Source organism: Vigna radiata, chromosome 6 (assembly GCF_000741045.1).
Source record: "Vigna radiata var. radiata cultivar VC1973A chromosome 6, Vradiata_ver6, whole genome shotgun sequence".
Taxonomy (NCBI): Eukaryota; Viridiplantae; Streptophyta; class Magnoliopsida; order Fabales; family Fabaceae; genus Vigna; species Vigna radiata.
This window is the reverse complement of record NC_028356.1, coordinates 7,952,394-7,970,501: the sequence shown is the minus strand read 5'-3', so window position 1 is coordinate 7,970,501 and position 18,108 is coordinate 7,952,394. Positions and strand designations below refer to the sequence as shown.

At 33.2% G+C, this 18,108-nt stretch overlaps 1 protein-coding gene across 1 annotated transcript; it reads right to left on the bottom strand.

Annotated features, from left to right (window-relative positions):
* Positions 1 to 2,629: 2,629 nt before the first annotated feature.
* Positions 2,630 to 5,722, bottom strand: LOC106763356 (disease resistance protein At4g27190-like). Its single transcript, XM_014647555.1, has one exon. The coding sequence runs from the start codon at positions 5,720 to 5,722 to the stop codon at positions 2,630 to 2,632; it is 3,093 nt and encodes a 1,030-aa protein (XP_014503041.1).
* Positions 5,723 to 18,108: the final 12,386 nt, after the last annotated feature.

Genomic DNA, 18,108 nt, shown 5'->3' with positions numbered 1-18,108 from the left:
TTTTTGTGCTGTTTGTTGTATGATAAATTAATAAAAGTTGATAAATTTTATAACAGTGACAGAGATTGGTTTATTATGCTGCATTGCAGGTACTTTTGAAGTATTAATCACATGTATTTTAGTCAATCAGGATTTCAAGTTCTTGACTTCCGTGGTTCTTAGGTAAAATTTGAAGTAAATATCTAAATATTTGTATAATCACACTCAAAAAACTATTGAAAAGAGGGAAGAATCAAACACTTAAATACATCACTGAACATATCATATTAACGATACAAGATATCAGACTTAGACATCTCATAATAAACACTCAGATAAATATATAACAACATTCGGCAATGTATATGGTAGCAGAACAACTGTCTTTCTGTCTTTGTATTATTGATTATTTATGTACAGATTTCAACATTACCCCCACACCCAATTCGTCATTGCACTCTGCTTCCCTCCAGCAATTGTTTATACATCCAGAATGACTGTAACTTTTGATTTGAGCTTTACTCTGTCTCAAGTGTCACCTGGAATTCAAGAGTTTCATTACTTTTCTTGTTTTGGAGATTTGGAAAATAAAGCAAGATGACAGAAAGATCGTTATATTATTTGAAAAAAATGAGTAGTGGTGGTTGCTCTTTTGAGTATGAGGATGTGATGTCAAGGTTTTTTTTTTTTCTTCTGTGATAATGTTGGCAGTATTTTAAAGGTGAATTGGTATGTAATGTGCAAGAAACTTAGTTTTTTGATAGCCAATGCAATTAGAGCAGGAAAATATTTTTAAACTAAATTCCTCTGTCTTTTGTTTTTATTTTTAATTACTTTCTGCAGTATTTTGTATTTATAGAGTGAAAAACTGTCACACATATATTATAGCATATTATGACAATACATCATTATATATTGAACATCACAATAGAATAAAACATAGGAACCAATTTAAACATTTTGTTAATGGGTTTGAAAAAATGCATTGTATTAATTTTAAATATGATGAAAACTTGCATATTTTTACAACACTGATTTAAGCAATACTACCTCTTTTATTACTGAGTTAAATAGGCCGAAATATTACCCACATAATCCTATTGCTAGATTACTGTAGCTTCCTTTTTTTTTTGCATGCTTAATTTTAGCATTCTATTTACATATCTGATAAACAAAAAATACATATTTAACAAGTGTAAGCAAATTAATGAACATGTCATCAATCAGTTGTGGCTAAAAGGAATTTGTCCAATATAGATGAAAATTACAAGAGTTACGGTAAAAATTTAAAATAGAAAGGAACATAGAAAACAAAATTATTTGTATTAAGTATGTTTATTAATACCACCCTTAGTACCCAGTGACGAGATTTCATCATGGAGCAAAGTTTAACCAAAAACTTAATAAAATAATATTTGATTTAACAAGCAAGGACATTGTAATTGTGTTTAGAAAAAAGGCATGTGAATTTTACCTTGATGTAGATATAAACTTGGAGAATACTTAGGACATTCCTCTAATGTTTGTTGAACATCTTCTTTCAACTTAAATCCGTGGTGAATCTCTTCCAAGTTTGGCAAATTTATGAGTCTTATATTTTTCAAGTTCTGTAACAGTACTTGTTTTCCATCCTTACCCATCTCTTCTTCACTAAATGCAAAAGCCTTGTGTAATTGAGAGCAATCTAGTATTTTCAATCTTCTCAGACTAGTAAAATGACAAGCCGAGAGATTATAAAATAGACATTTCAACTTATTGCAATTTTTAACATAAATAGTTGAGAGTGTTGGGAAGCCGACTAATTGGGAAGAACATAGGGTCTTGAGTTGATGTGCATCACCTAAATCAAATATTTGTTCCAATTCATCACAGTTACTTATATACATTTCTGTCAGTTGTGGTAAACTTGTAACAACTGTGGTGGAGAAGATGGTTTTCAATTTTGGACATCCCTCTATGCGAATCCAGTCAAGCTTTTGGAGGCTTAGAAAACCTGTGGGACCCTTCCATATGAAGTTGAGTTCAGGTAGATTAAACAAGTATAGAGACACTATATCCAAGTTTAGGGGAAGCAGTTCTGTAGTGCCCCCTTCTTCTCCCATTTGGAATTGGAAGATACCTTTTATTCTAACATCAATCAACTTTAGGCTTCTAAATTTGAGGAAAACTTTGAGTTGGGGGTGAGACAATGGATCATCCCCCAATTGGTTGAGTGTGTTGGTAATCAACCATACTATTTCATTCTCCTTTATACACAACACAATTATTCACTGTTAATACTTTAAACTTTATCACTCATCTCAACATAATTTATTTATCAGTGGATCTGAATACAACTCATAAAAAAAATTCACCAAATAGATAAATACTTGTTTATTGGAAGACATAAAATATTATCCATTTCAAATAATAACGATTAATTTTATTTATAAATATATTTTTCAACTCAAACATAATAAGAAAGTAAATTATAATCTTGATAAGAATAAAAGTAATGATAAAGAAAAGCTACTGCAATATGAATGTTATGCTTAATGTATTTAAACAACATCACTCGAGAAACTGTACCGATTTCTAATCACATATATTAAAAATGTTAAATTTATGTTTAAAACTTTAATTTTAAATCAATTTAATGAAATAATAATAATTAATATATTACCGTTGGAGTTGTCTGTTGTTGCTGGATATCTGAAGCATTCATCGCCTTATGTATGGACAATTTTGGACAATCATCACAATATAAATAATTAAGACTTGGGAGATGAGCACGAAAATATTCAGGCCAAATGGCAATTAGATTTGGTAAAAACCTCAACTCCAGAGTATTCAAATTAAACAAATTTCTTCGCGTATTAGTTTGCTGGAAATTTGAGTACCCTGCAACATTATGCTCCTTTTCACTGCCAAATACATACTTCAACTTTTGGTTGCCCACAATATTCACACTTTTCAAACTTAAAAGCCCTTCGACTAAAAACACAGAGAACACATACTCCAAATTGTCACATCCAAAAATAGCAATATTCCTTAATTTTGGGAGCGTAAAAGAAGAATGACTTTGAGTGCTTGAAAGAACATCATTCTCTTCTTCAATTATGTGTCTCAATGATCTACAATAATATACTTTTAGATCCTCTAACAGCTCTAGAGTTTGACCAACGGATGACGTGAAAAGAGAAGTTAGCATTGGGCATTCTGATATTGAAATGACCTTTAGATTGCATAGTTTTGAATTCCTTGGAAAGGATATGCTATATAATTTTCCACAATTTTTTATCTCGAGCTCTTGTAAATTTTTGAGAGAACATCGCGAAGATGGATCACAAAACACCTCTCGAAGGTCATGTAAGTTTACCAAACTTAAGTAAACAAGAGCGGAGAATGCAATTACTTCAGTTTGAAGCAAGCCAAAACTGATAGTGCTATCAACGAGACATTCTATATTTGAACAATCATAGAGTCTCAGGGCAATCAACTGATTCATGCCTTGTGGATCCATGGATGGGATTATATTTTTATAATTTCTCAGGAACCTCAAACAAAGGAACTCTGCTCTTATGAATAGATCCTTGATTGGTAATGATATAAAACTTTCAGGAACAACTTCAAACCACCAATTCATTATTAAACTTCTAGGTTGTCCGTATTTTTTCATAAGCTCAGTAGTATCATCAAAAGAACGTCGATTATGACCAGTTTCTATGACATACCTTTGAAGTCTGGAGAAAGAGACATCATATGGGGAGGGTTTTATACCATAACTCAAACACAAATACAATTCCTCAAGCTGCAAACATTTTCCTACAACTTCGTAAAATTGACTATTTTTATATTTCATAATATGACATTCGTACAAATCCAAAAGCCTCAACTTCTTTAATTCTAGAATCCAAATAGGGAAATCATCAAAATAAGAGCCACGTAAGTCAAGAATCTCAAGTGCTTGCAAGCCTTCCACAAAAGATATGTCACCTAAACCAAAACCCCTCAAGCATAGTGTTCGAAGGTTTTTTAATGACTTCAATGACTCTTGCAAAGGTAATGCATTGATCTTCCACCAAGCTGAGTTTAAGATTGCTAAGGTTTTAAGGTTTTCCAAGCTTTGAATACACCCAGTTGATACTTTTACGCTATCCCTCACATTAAAAGAAATCAAGAGAGTTTCAAGTATTGGACGGTTTATTTTATAATTGAGAACATCATAACTTTTCAAACCCCATACGGCTATTGCTTTCCTATCTTTAAGGGTTTCATCATCTGCCAAAGCTCTTGGGTCCACTTCAGTACCTGTGAAAATTGCTTTACCACTTTTAGACGCAATCCACAGCGCTACATCACGAACCAAATCATGCATTTTTACCCTTTGTTTTTCTTTTGCATGCATTAACAAAAAACAATTCTTGAGCATGTCAATAGCTGCATCCATCTCTCTCCTTGCGTTCTCCATCGTTCCAAACGTCCCAATTATGTCAAATCTCATTCCAAATCGAAACAAATCTTCCAAATCTATTTCATAATCCTCTGGAAACATAGAACATGACAATAATAAGGATTGAGCTAATGGGTTTGTCAAATTATTGTAACTTAATTCAAGACAAACATAAGGACTTGTTAAGCCTTTTGGAATATCTAGTGGCTTAGAATTTTCTAGCCTTGACAATGCTAACTCAAAATTTGCAATAGTTTTATCCTTTAGCGTGCTTCCCACNGTCACAATTGCAATGGGCAATCCCTTACANTCATTAACAATTTTTCTNGCCACACCTTTCAAAGCTTCTGAGGAGTCATCATTTATGTTTGCATAATGTCTGAACAAAGTCCAAGCTTCCTCGTCACTCAAAAGATTAAGTTCAATTATACTTTGGCATTGCATAGAAGTGCATACTTCTTTACTTCGTGTAGTTATCAATATGCAACAAGCCTTACTNCTTTCATNAAGCGGAATNCCNAAAGNTTCAAAGTTTAGAATTTCCCATATGTCATCCAAGACTAAAAGTGTTGTACCTTTCCTTAATCTTTCTGATAGTCTTTGTGCTCTACCTATTTCGGATGCTTCCTTTAAATCAATGCTCAATTGGTCAGCAATCTGATCTTGGATACTTCTTATATTTAGAGATTGAGACACTGTTGCCCAGACAACCTTCTCAAAGAGTTTCATCTCTTTAGCTTTTTTACCCACTTCTTTTGCCAAAGTAGTTTTCCCTGACCCTCCTAATCCAACTAATCCAATTATGAAAGCACTTTTGTTATTTAATGCTTCTAGAAGCTTNTTGTAAGATGCTNCTNTAGAGTTGAACATAAAGAAATCTTTGGAAGAATAGTACTGCATGCCTGGGAGTTCAGTAATCCTCGAAAAGGGTTCAAACTTGCTATTACGATGGAGTTGAATCATTTTAGTTGTTTTTTTTTCTATTTGTTTTGCAAGAGAATATTGACATTGCCTTCTGAAATAGCTTTTGTTCACACTCAATATTCTTTCTTCTAGCATTTGCACTTCTTCTAAGACTTTTTCAACATCTTTCAGCCACTTCTCAACAGTTGGCTCAACTTTTTCAACCCTATTCCTAGCTTCTCTAATTCGTTCCTTCACTCCATCTCGAGTAAATTCCAATTGTTCTTTGGCATTTGGAAGATTGGAAGCAAAGTTGTTGAAACAACACAAGTATTGAGCATGATGTAAAATTGGATGCACTGTATATTCTGCAATCTTTGTTGCGATGGAAAGAAATAAATCCTCCATTTGGATTGACTTGGTTCCTAAACATGAATGAGTTCATCACTCTTTAGTTAGTTACAAATTAGTATTTAGTCATACATATCTTTGATATAGCAAGAGATTAAGCAATTAAAAGAAAACAATAAAATAAAAATTTGTCATGCATACCTTTGATAGATGTTTTTATATTAGTAACAAAAGTAAAAAGAGTCGTTGTTGCAGCTTGAATACCTTCTCTTAATCTAAGAAAAACTTGTATTAGCGATGTGCACGTAGAAATGTTTGTGTATATGGGTTTTTATAATGCATTAACTATTTATCAAAAAATATGAATCGATTAACATACGCTTTAATGGCTAAAGACTAAATTGCACAAACATACTAATAAATGATTGAAGACTATCACGAACATTTTGACCTTTCAAAAAGTTAAGCAAACATACATGAAAATATGTATACAAAGGACACGATTACTATTTTCATCTTTATTACTTGTCTTTGTTTTTAAAAAAAAAAAAATTAGAATTCTTGTCTTTCAAAATATACCGGACAAATATTTTTATAGATAATTATTTATTTATATAAGAAAATAACTTTAATATATTCTTTCAACCAATAAATAAATGTGAAAAGAACACGTTAAATATAGTATAATTAATTATTAAAGATATTTTAAAAGTTATCATAAAAATGGATTTTGTTTAAAATTAATGATAACAGAATGTCGATGCTAATAATAATTGAAACAAACTAATTTAAATTTTAAAATCAAATGTACTTTTTGTTCTTAATAAATGATGAGTTTTTATTTGTCTCTGAGAATATAAATAGCATTTCCAACAGTAACGATTTAAATAATACTTTTGAGAAAAAAATAAAATAAAATATTTTAGAGATAAAAAAGTTTTAAAATTTATTAATTGAAGACCAAATGTTTTTCTGTAAGAGTTTAGAAAATAGAGTATTAGAATAGGTAGATGTATTAAAATAATGAGACGAGCATTTCTATTCTTAAAATAATCTTATAATATAAATAAAAGTTTTTAAAGTTCGGTTCATTTTCTAAATACACTTCATCTCTCTAAAAAATTGTTTCCTTCCTTTTCTCTGACTTCTCTCTACCATATCTCACTTTTCGGTCGTTAGTTTGTCGATTAGGGAGTGCCTAGACGATCTTGGTGTCAAGGACAACAATCTCTACCGATCAGTTTCTCGTTTTAAACTGGTAAGATTCATTCCCCTTTTCTAGATTTTCTATGATTCTGCAGTTTCACAGAATTTCTGCTTCTACATGTGTTTGAAGTTTCCTTCTCCTAATTTTTAGTTTCATTTAAGCTCTAAGAATTGTTTTCTATTACCAATTGGTGATCTGTAGGTGTTTTTAGAGTTTCCTTGCAGTGCAAGGCACGGTTAGAGTAATTCTTTGAGTTGGGTGATAATGGTAATTCTTACCATTATCTATGGTGCATTTTTCATGCCAAATCAACACCCCTGAAGCTTTAAACATGCTTGATCCTCTTCTTTATCCAACTTTGTGAATAAACTTAGCTTAGGTTACACACTTGAGTTTTCATCTCTTTTCCTCAAATTTTATAGGAACTTTGAGTACTTTGGAAAGGCATTCAAGTTACAAAGAGTGAGAACCAAGGGAGAACCACAAAGAAGAAGTCCAAGAAGCTCACCTAGACTGGCGCTGGGCGCCAACCATCTCACGCTGGGCGTCAAAACTGACTGTTTCCAGCAAGATTTCACGTTGGGCGCAACTCTCTCACGCTGGGCGTCAAATTCCACTGTTTCCTCACGCTGAGCGCCACTCTCTCACGCTGGGCGTGAAATTCCACTGTTTCCAGGGGTATTTCACGTTGGGCGCCACTTTAATGGCGCTGGGCGCGAGATGTCTGATGTGGCACCCTACCCTATAAAAGCCACACAGTTTTCGAGGGTTAGGATCTTCTTGGCGGCTGAGACCTAGGGAAGCGTTCCTGCACCTCTTGGAGCTAGTTCTGGACAGTGGGAGCTCTCCTACCCTTCTCCTTGAGTCTCTTCTTCACCATTTTCATTCCATTGTAAGCTCAAGCTCTCCATTAATGGAGAGCTAAGTTCATTNTTGTTGGAGAGTGATGTAAACTAAGAACTCCTTGTAAATGCACTTGTGTTTAAATGAAAAATGCTTCATTCATTGCTTGTTGGTGTTTTTGTCTTTCTCTTAATGCTAGTTATGACTTGATCAACCATAGCTTGATTGTGGGGTTTACTTAAGGTTGGGAAACATTGGGTGAACCTTGAACTAGACTAAACACCTAAGGGAAATAGTGTCTAGGGATAGAGCTAGGACCTTTAGTTGTCATAAACTTCTTTTCTTAATGCAGGTGAATTTGGTGGATTGCCAAGGGATTGGGATTTAACAAATGAACCTAGGCTATCTCACCAAGGGATTGGGTTTTAGTAATTTAGCTAGTTGACAAGAACAAGTAATTGATGAAGGGTAGTGTAGTGCATTTGCATAGGAAGGAATTAGTTGAAATCATTCTCCAACATGTTCATTCCACATAGTTATCAATTATTTCATATTCACTTGTTTTGGCCCCAAGTAGCTCAAACTTTACTTATGCATAAATTTTACTTTCATTGCACAATACCAACCAAAAATGGAATCATTCTTTAGTTTGAATTAGTTAGTAATTATACGATCGTAGAGTAATAACGAAGTCTCTTGGGAAACGATATCATGTCTTACCGGTATTACTACTTGAGCGATTTGGTGCACTTGCCAAAGTCACAACATTGGGCAGTATATTTCTGAGGTAAGGGAAGTTGGACTATAGTTTTAATTGTGTTACTGATATAGTATGCATATTAAGTTTTGACTTACTATATTGAATTGAGCAGAAATTAGGTTTTGAGTAAGAGTAAATGTGTATTTTGTTGAATGTGATGCATGAACTTGAATGATTCTGAATGATGTATTCAATTGGATGATGGTTGATGTACTATGAATGATTTTAGGTGTATGAAATCTGTCACAAGAGTGTTAGCTGAAAATTTAACTGGTTTATGCTTGTTTTAAGGCATTTTAGATGAAGTGAGGTAGTGAATTTGGGTATTTGGGGTTTGGTGTGCAATTGGTCTGTAAGGGGGGTTTTGGTAAGTCTAATATGCTTGTTTTTGCTTGTGTTTGTGTTTGTATTTGCGGTGTTCTTCCTTTTTCTATGATCATCCATTGGATGTGAGTAGAGGGAGCAAGCTTTGGATGGTAGCTACGCAACAACTTAGATTAGCTTTAGCTAGTGTTGTGTATAGTTTTGAAATACACTCTTGTATATAAAGTTTTATATATTATAGTTCTTTTGGATGACTATAATATAATACTTTATTTACCAAATCCTTAATTGTTCTATAGTATCCTTCATGTGATAACTCTTTTATATAGTCTATGTTATATTTTTGGGATGTTACATTAATGGTATCAGAGCAGTTCTTTCCTTAGGAATCTTATAAGTTGTAAGTGTGCCTTGCTTATGCTTGTGTACTCTTAGTCATGTCTAGAGGTTATCCTTGTTTCTTTGAGTTGGACTGATAAATTTTCTCTCTGTGTAAGCAGAAGATAAGGCCTCCTCCTCCTCCATCCACTAATCCAGATGTGCCTGACATGATGAGGATGATGGAGTCCGTACTGGAGGCAATGCAACGGCAGAATGCTGCATTAGTATAACAAAACTCTATGGCTTTGCAGCAGTTGGAAATTGCTAAAGTGTCAGTTGAGACATCCCAAAGGTAGTGTATGGAATTGATGGCTAGTGGCAGAAATAGAACAAGACCTTTTACTTCATCTGTTCCTTCCCAGGAGTGGAGTTTGGAAAGCTTCCCACAACATCATCCTGCCAAGTTTAATGGGAAGTGCAACCCTGATGAGGCAGACTAGTGATTTAGGGATATGGAGAGGATCTACAATGCCAAGAGATGTCCAAATGAGAATCGGTTGGCTTTCTTAGAGTATTTATTATCTGGGAAGGCTAGCCATTGGTGGAGCAACACAAAGTCTTTATTAGAGAGTAATGGTGTTCAGATTTCTTAGGAAGTGTTTAAGAAGGAGTTCTACATAGAGTATTTTCCAGACAGTGTAAGATTTGCTAAAGAAGTGGAGTTTCTTCAACTGGTACAAGGAAATATGACGGTCCTAGAGTATGCTGATAAGTTCAAGCATTTGCTTCGTTTTCACACGTTGGCCATGGATGAAGAATGGAAATGCAGAAAGTTTGAGAATGGTCTAAGAGGTGATGTGAAACTGTTGGTGGTTGGGCTTTGCATTAAGGAATTTCTCGTGTTAGTGGAAAGTGCTAAGGTATTAAAGAAGACCAAGAGAGAGGTGGAGAGCCAGCAGAGCCAACCATTGAGGGTTGGAGCCAACCATTGAGGGTTGGAGGGCCAGTGGTATCCCGAGGTGGCTTCAGTTCTAGGAGGACCCCTTATTCTAGACCATCCTCTTCTGGGTCTAGGTGTTCATCCTCTCAACCTTTAGTTCATCAGGGGCAGTCTACCTTTTCCAACATTGTGAGGTGCTATTCTTGTGGAAGGCCTCATCTTCAATCAGTTTGCCCTCAGATGGTGGGATTCTAGAGGTGCAACATCTGTAGGAGAGAGAATCACTATGCTACGGACTGTCCTATAGTCAGGAAGGCAGGTCCATAGTCACATCGACTGGGAGAGCTGTGTAGAGGTGGTGGTAGACCACAGGCAGCCGACAGAGTTTATGCGTTATCAGGTGCAAAAGCAGCCAGTTCAGGTAACCTTATTATCAGTTGTTGTTTGCTTTTTGGGGAACCGTGTGGTGTTTTGTTTGATTCAGGAGCGACACATTCATTTGTGTCTGAAGTTTGTGTGGAGAGACTAGGATTACCAGTCTAAGAGCCACAGTTTGGGATTCATATCAGTGAGTTCACATCTGATATTTGTAATTATTGGGTTTATCAGACCAATGGGGTAAAACTAATGAAGTATGGCTTTATTAAAAATTGTGATATTCATAAACCTCATTCACATCTCAAAGTTTCACCGTGAAGCATCATCAATGAAGCATTGTCATCTGTATCTCACTATATCAGTGAGTTCTTTGCCAAATTGCATACTATTTGGGATAAGATGGCAAATCTTAGACATAATTTCACTTGTTATTGTATTGTGAAGTGTTCTTGCATGTTTCTAACCATTATTGCACACTATGAAATCCCACATTTTACTAATGAATCCCGTGCTTGAAATTTTGAAGTTTTTTTCTTACGTCATGCAAGAAGAGCGAAAATTGTTAGGTAACAACATTAGATTCATATCAATATTGATCCCAAAGGAAGTATTATTAACCTTACAAATTCATCCTCCTCTATTTGTAATTGTTGGAAGTAATCCAAGTATAAGTCAAAGTTCTACATTATATAGAAAAGATAAAATTAAACATTATATACGATTAAAAACCCATGAACTTGTTCTTTTAAGGTTTTGAATTAAAAATGGTGTCAAATAACTTATATGTGTTAAGACTCAAGTCATATATATATATATATATATAATATCTCTTCAATTAAGACCCAATCGTAATATGAGAGTTGATGGTTTGGGGTGAGTGACTTATATCGCTTTAAGAACAAACTTCACAACAATCACTAAAAGTAAAGGTCATCAAAGTGTTTATATAGATAAGTCATCTCGAGAAACATTCAATGATTATCAACAATTTTTTTTTTATGTATATGTTCTTCCTTCATTAACAACACACGAACATGTACACACAAGAATTTTGCATTCTTGATTAAAAAAAATCGATTATGTCTCATCTTCCTTGTCACATATTCCCTAAGACGTTTCATATCTCCTCATTCATTCAACTTAATTTCTATTTGAAAAATGGTTTCCACTACTCATTGCAAACCGAATTTCTCCTCCAGTAATGTATATTATAGGATACTAAGTTGCGAAAATACCAGTTGATGTAATGAACGAGCTTTGCCATCTTAAACACAACCACATTACACCTCATTCTATTCATTAAATACTTATCACTATGTGAGACAAAATAAATTGTCATTTTCGTTCGGTCATTCATATTCATCTTATTCTTTTTTATTTACTACATGGACATACCAGTATGCATATGTGTTTCCTCTTCATTCTCACTCTTAGTTTCTCAAGCAACATAATTTTTTATGAATAAATTTCCCATACCTATTTGTAAATACCGACATCACTAATTTCTCATATGATAATGCATCTATCGAACCTACCTCTCCACTTTCCACTAATATTTCATCTTCCCCTACTTCAACCTTAATCCATTGTCAATACTACCTCTTCCTAACTTGTGCCACTCAACACATATTTGACAACATTTCTCTTAACTTCAAGATTACCACAATGTTTTTATATAAACTGTTATCATCTCTCTCTCCAGCCGAATAACATACTCTTCAAAAATTACACTTAAAATCTTATAACATTGTCACCCGACAAAACTGTCATTATAATATAAAACTATCGATAAAATTCACCACTAAAATTTATCAATAAGTTAAAATTTTTATTATTAATAAATATCTTCATTGATTATAGATCTATCAATAAAATCCATCCATAATTTAGAATTTTTATTATTGGCAGATAATTTTATTAATAAATTTATTGATAAAATTTGTCCGTAATTAAATGTTTAGAAATTCATTGATAATAGATATTAAAATTCTTTGCCTTTAAAAACTGTAATCAAATTTGTTAATAAAGTTTATTGGTAATTGATTTTTTTAATTTTTCAATAAAATAATGAGTATTAAATTTTTTTTTAACTCAATGAAATATTTTTTATAAATAAATTAGAATTTGATAAGAAGGAGAAAGAAGAGAAAAAAAATCCATAAGAGACAATGGTAGAATTAGAGAGAGAGCCAGAGAAGGAAAGGGAGGAGAAGAAAAAAAAAGACGAAAAAGAGGTGAAATTAAATCGAGACAATTACTGACAAATTTATGGTCTGATAAATTTTACTTATTTGTTGATAAGTATTTTATCAACTATATGCCCATTGATTCTTTTTAAGAAATTTCATTTTACCAGATATGCCATTGGTTAGTAGTTTGCAAGCTTAACATCTTTATTGTAGGTTGTACTAATTGTAGCATAGTGGAGATTACGTGGTACAATTCTGACAACCACTTATTTCAGTGCAAGTATACCTATGATATACTTTCCAATATTGACATGCCCAGGTCTCCTCCTAACTACATTCACTCATTTTCATATAAGCTTAGAAATCCTTTATTTAGTATGTGTTTTTAGTATGTGTTAAGATATGCTAAATATTCTATTAAAGGATATTAGGCAATTAAATATTATGTTAGTTATAATTTAGATATTATTTTAATTTGTACAGATTTGTGCACCTGTCATTCCTTTAATAGATGAAGAATTATAGGATCCTTATATGTATATATATATATATATATATATATATATGGTACTCTACTCTTTGAAATAATACATCAGAATTATTCTTTAACCTTTTATTATGGTATCAGAGCCAAACACTGATATCCTCTACAATATAGGAATCAGTGCTTTTTTTCATTGAATATTTTTGATGGCTTCTTCTGATGACAATCAATCGGAGAAACATAATTCTGGAACTTCCGCTGCTTCCAAGAGTTATATTTCTACTGCTGCCGGATTTGTGACCAAGTCAGGTCTATCTAANTNTNCTCTTAATCTTTCTGTTGTTACTAAGGGTAGTGATTGGATAATTGATTCAGGTGCTACTGATCATATGACTTGTGATCCTCATATATTTACTAGTTTTTCCTCTAATTGTTCTAAAAGTGTTATTATTAATGCCAATGGGGTCTCATATCCTATTAAAGGTATATGTACTATATCTCTCTCACCCTCCTTATCAATTCTTGATGTTTTATTTGTTCCTACATTAAACTGTAATCTTATCTCCGTCAGCAAGTTAACCAAATCACATTCTTGTGTTACCTTTTTTATCCAACCCATTGTCTTTTTCAGAACATCCATTTCAAGGAGAAGATTGCCAGTGGTAGAGAGAGTGAAGGACTGTATTATCTGGAAAATGTCTCACGACAAAACCATAAAAGAGGATTGACTTGTCTTGCGAATGATCACATACAAGATAAAAACAAAAAAGAAATTTGGTTGTGGCATAAACGGTTGGGACATCCCTCATTTGATTATTTAAAAAAATTATTTCCATCACTATTTCATAAATGCAATATTTCTGATTTTTTTTGTGAAACTTGTGTTTTGGCAAAAAATCATCTTGTTGTGTTTCCTTTAAGTAATAACAAAACTGATTTTCCTTTTTCATTAATTCATACAAATGTTTGGGACCCTGCCCCGCAATCTACACATAATGGAAAAAAATGGTTTATCAGTTTTGTTGATGATTGTACTCGGGTAACCTGGGTATATTTGCTTAAACATAAAAGTGATGTGCGTGATGTGGTTCGTTCCTTCTATCATATGATTGTTACACAATTTAACACATCTATTAAGGTTATTCGATCAGACAATGGAGGGGAATATTTTAAGACTGAATTAATAGAGTTCATGAACTCTAAAGGCATCTTGCATCAAACTACATGTCCTTATTCACCACAACAAAATGGAGTGGCTGAGAGGAAAAATAGACATATATTAGAGGTGACTAGATCACTTTTGATAGATGGTAATGTCCCATCTCATTTATGGGGTGAGGCTGTGAGCTCTGCCGTTTATTTAATTAATCGAACCCCTTCAAGTGTGCTTAACTATCAAAGGCCTTTTGATGTGTTGTCTGATCATTGTATCCTTCCTCCCATAGTTTATTTACCACCTCATATTTTTGGATGTGTTATATATGTTCACTTACACCCACATCAACGTACAAAACTTGAAGAACGAGCGATCAAATGTGTTTTTGTTGGGTATGGATCAACTAAAAAAGGTTATCGTGCTTACCATCCACCATCAAAGAAATTTTATATTTCTATGCATGTGACATTTAATGAGCATGAATTTTTTTATGTTGATTCTGCACTTCAGGGAGGCAACGAAAGTGAAGTGCATAATCATGATATTAGTATATGTTTGATTATATATTATCGTGTGAGGATCATTCTGCAGCAAGTGAGCCAATCCTAAATATGGACACTTCTTTTCTGGATAATACAATGTCTTCTGATCATAACCAATTGGCTCAATCTTCTCCATAGGTTCAGCTTGACTCTTCAGAGGTACCTTTTGATCCTATCTATGATAATACTAATTTAGATGAAATTGATTCTTGTCTGCCTGAAACCATCAGCACACCAAACACTGAGTCTACTACTGTTCAATATAATCTTCCACCTCGTTCTAACCGTGGTCAACCTCCAGCTAAATATGAACCAGACCTCCAAGCCAAAGTTAAATATCCCATTAGTAAATATGAGTCATCTCATAGGTTATCTCAATCATATGCATCATTTGTATCTCAATTATCTTCAATTTTTATTCCTAGTAATGTACAAGAAGCTTTGGCAGATCCTAGATGGACCGAAGCAATGGTTAAGGAGATGGTGGCTTTAGAAAAAAAAAACACTTGGGATCTTGTATCCTTACCAAGAGGGAAGAAAATTGTGGGCTGCAAATGAGTCTTTACAATTAAGCATAAAGTTAATGGAACTATTGAAGGTATAAAGCACAACTTGTGGCTAAAGGTTACACTTAATCCTATGGTGTAGATTACCAAGAGACGTTCGCACCGGTAGCCAAGCTCAATACTGTGAGAATACTTTTGTCGCTAGCTGCAAACCAAGATTGGCCTCTTCTACAATTTAATGTGAAAAATGCTTTCCTACATGGAGAAATTTCAGAAGAAATTTATATGGATTATCCACCAGGCATGGCAGATTCAAATGGAATGAAGGTTTGCAAATTAAAGAAGGCTCTATATGGATTAAAACAATCCCCAAGAACATGGTTTGGAAGGTTTACCAAGTCTATGAAGGCTTTTGGCTATAGAGCAAGTAACTCTGATCACATCTTATTTTTTAAGAGAGGAAAAGGAAAGATTACAGCTTTGATTATATATGTAGATGACATGATTGTTACTAGAAATGATCAAGATGAGATTTCTAGTTTACAACGATACCTTTCATCTGAATTTGAGATGAAACAACTTGGAAACCTCAAATATTTTTTGGGTATTGAAGTAGCTAGATCAAAACATGGTATTTTTCTATGCCAAAGAAAATATACTATTGATTTACTATCATAAATTGGGTTGCTTGGGAGTAAACCAGCTGATACACCAATTGAACAAAATCAAAAACTCTTTCAATGCTCAAATTCAGTAAGCATAGACAGAGGAAGATACCAAAGGCTGGTAGGAAAATTAATTTATTTGTGNCATACACGTCCAGATATCACCTATGCAGTGAATGTTGTTAGTCAATTTATGCATGACCCACGAAAGCTTCATATGGATGTTGTTGAAAGAATTTTGAGATATTTGAAGTCTGCTCCTAGAAAAGGAATTTTGTTCTCAAATAATGGAAACTTAAAGGTAGAAGGGTACACTGATGCAGATTGGGCAGGTTCAAAAGATGATAGAAGATCTACCTCTGGATACTTTACCTTTGTAGGAGGGAATCTTGTAACTTGGAGGAGTAAAAAGCAACCTATAGTAGCAAGATCTAGTGCTGAAGCAGAATTCAGAGGCATGGCACTAGGTGTATGTGAACTTTTGTGGATTAAAAATGTGTTATCAGATTTGGGATTTAAACCAAATGAAGCTATGAGTTTGTACTGTGACAATACTTCGGCTATTGCAATTGCTCATAATCCTGTTCAACATGATAGAACAAAGCATGTGGAGATTTATAGACATTTTATCAAAGAGAATATTGAAGCTGGAATAATTTCCTTTCCTTTTATAAGATCAGAGTTACAGTTGGCTCATGTTCTCACCAAGGGAGTGTCAAGAAGATTGTTTGATGAGTCTCTATTCAAGTTGCGAATGTGTGATATCCATGCACCAACTTGAGCGGGGGTGTTAAGATATGCTAAATATTCTATTAAAGGATATTAGGCAATCAAATATTGTGTTAGTTATAATTTAGATATTATTTTAATTTGTGCAGATTTGTACACCTGTCATTCCTTTAATAGATGAAGAATTATAGGATCCTTATATGTATATAAGGTACTCTACTCTTTGAAATAATACATCAAAATTATTCTTTAAACCTTTTATTAGTATGTATATTTTAATGCTATATAATATAAAGTGAGAAGATATTATATAATTTTTATGTTTTATAAAATTTAAAATTATAAAGTTTGAGGTTTCCGACAAAAAAAAATGTTAGAAATTCAAATAATGATGGAGATAATAAAAAAAGATGAAAAGGTTTAATTTAATATTCCACATTAAATTGAATAAAACTCTGGAACAGTTTAATTTATCAGGAGTTTAATAGGATAAATGTCTCCAAACATTGATGACTAAAAAAGACGAGTGGTATTTTGTTTGAGAATCAAATATGGTATCATATGAGAAAAGGTTATAATGAGTAATTCATATTTAGCTGTTAAAATAACTAAGATCAAAATGATGAAAAATAATTCTGTTAAAATTATTTTGGGTGTAAGTTGTTCTCCCATATAGAAATCGATATCATACAATAATTATATATATATATATATATATATATATATATATATAAAATGAATTAGGTCAAAACTTTTATGAGATCTATTCCATTAAAAAGTTAAAATTAGGTAATTCATAAAAGTTTTATAGACCTAAAATAACTTAAGGAATTTTTTTAATGTTAATTCTTACCATTATCTAAACTTTATTTTAGTGGTAAAATCAACTCTTTTTTAGTTTATTACTTTCTTAAATTTTCATTTTTATCTTTTTTTTATATATATCTATATTCTGGATTATATTAAATAAATGATATTCCAATCCCCTCTTTTTTATGCCAATTTTGTGTTAGGAAGAATCTCTACCAAATTGGAGAGCCTATCAACTAGAGAAGCAAGAAAAACATTAACATAGGGAGTGCTTTAGGTCTAGTCGCTGGAGTAACATTCTTGCTCGCTAGGCAAGCTACTACTGAGTGTCCACATCTTGTCGTTGAGCGAGCTTATTCCAGAAACAACTTTGGTGTTTCTGAAGACTCTCGTTGGGTGAGAGGTGTGCGTTGGGTGACGAGATGCTGATAGGGTAAGCTTTGCCCTATTTCTTCTAGTTTCGCACGTGGAGAAGGGTATTTGGTGGGTTGGAGCTGTGATTTCACTCTGAGGAGGGTTTGGAGGGTTGTTAGGGCTCGTGGGAACACTCCCTTCTTCCTCGTGGTTTCTCCATCTTCTTCCATGATCA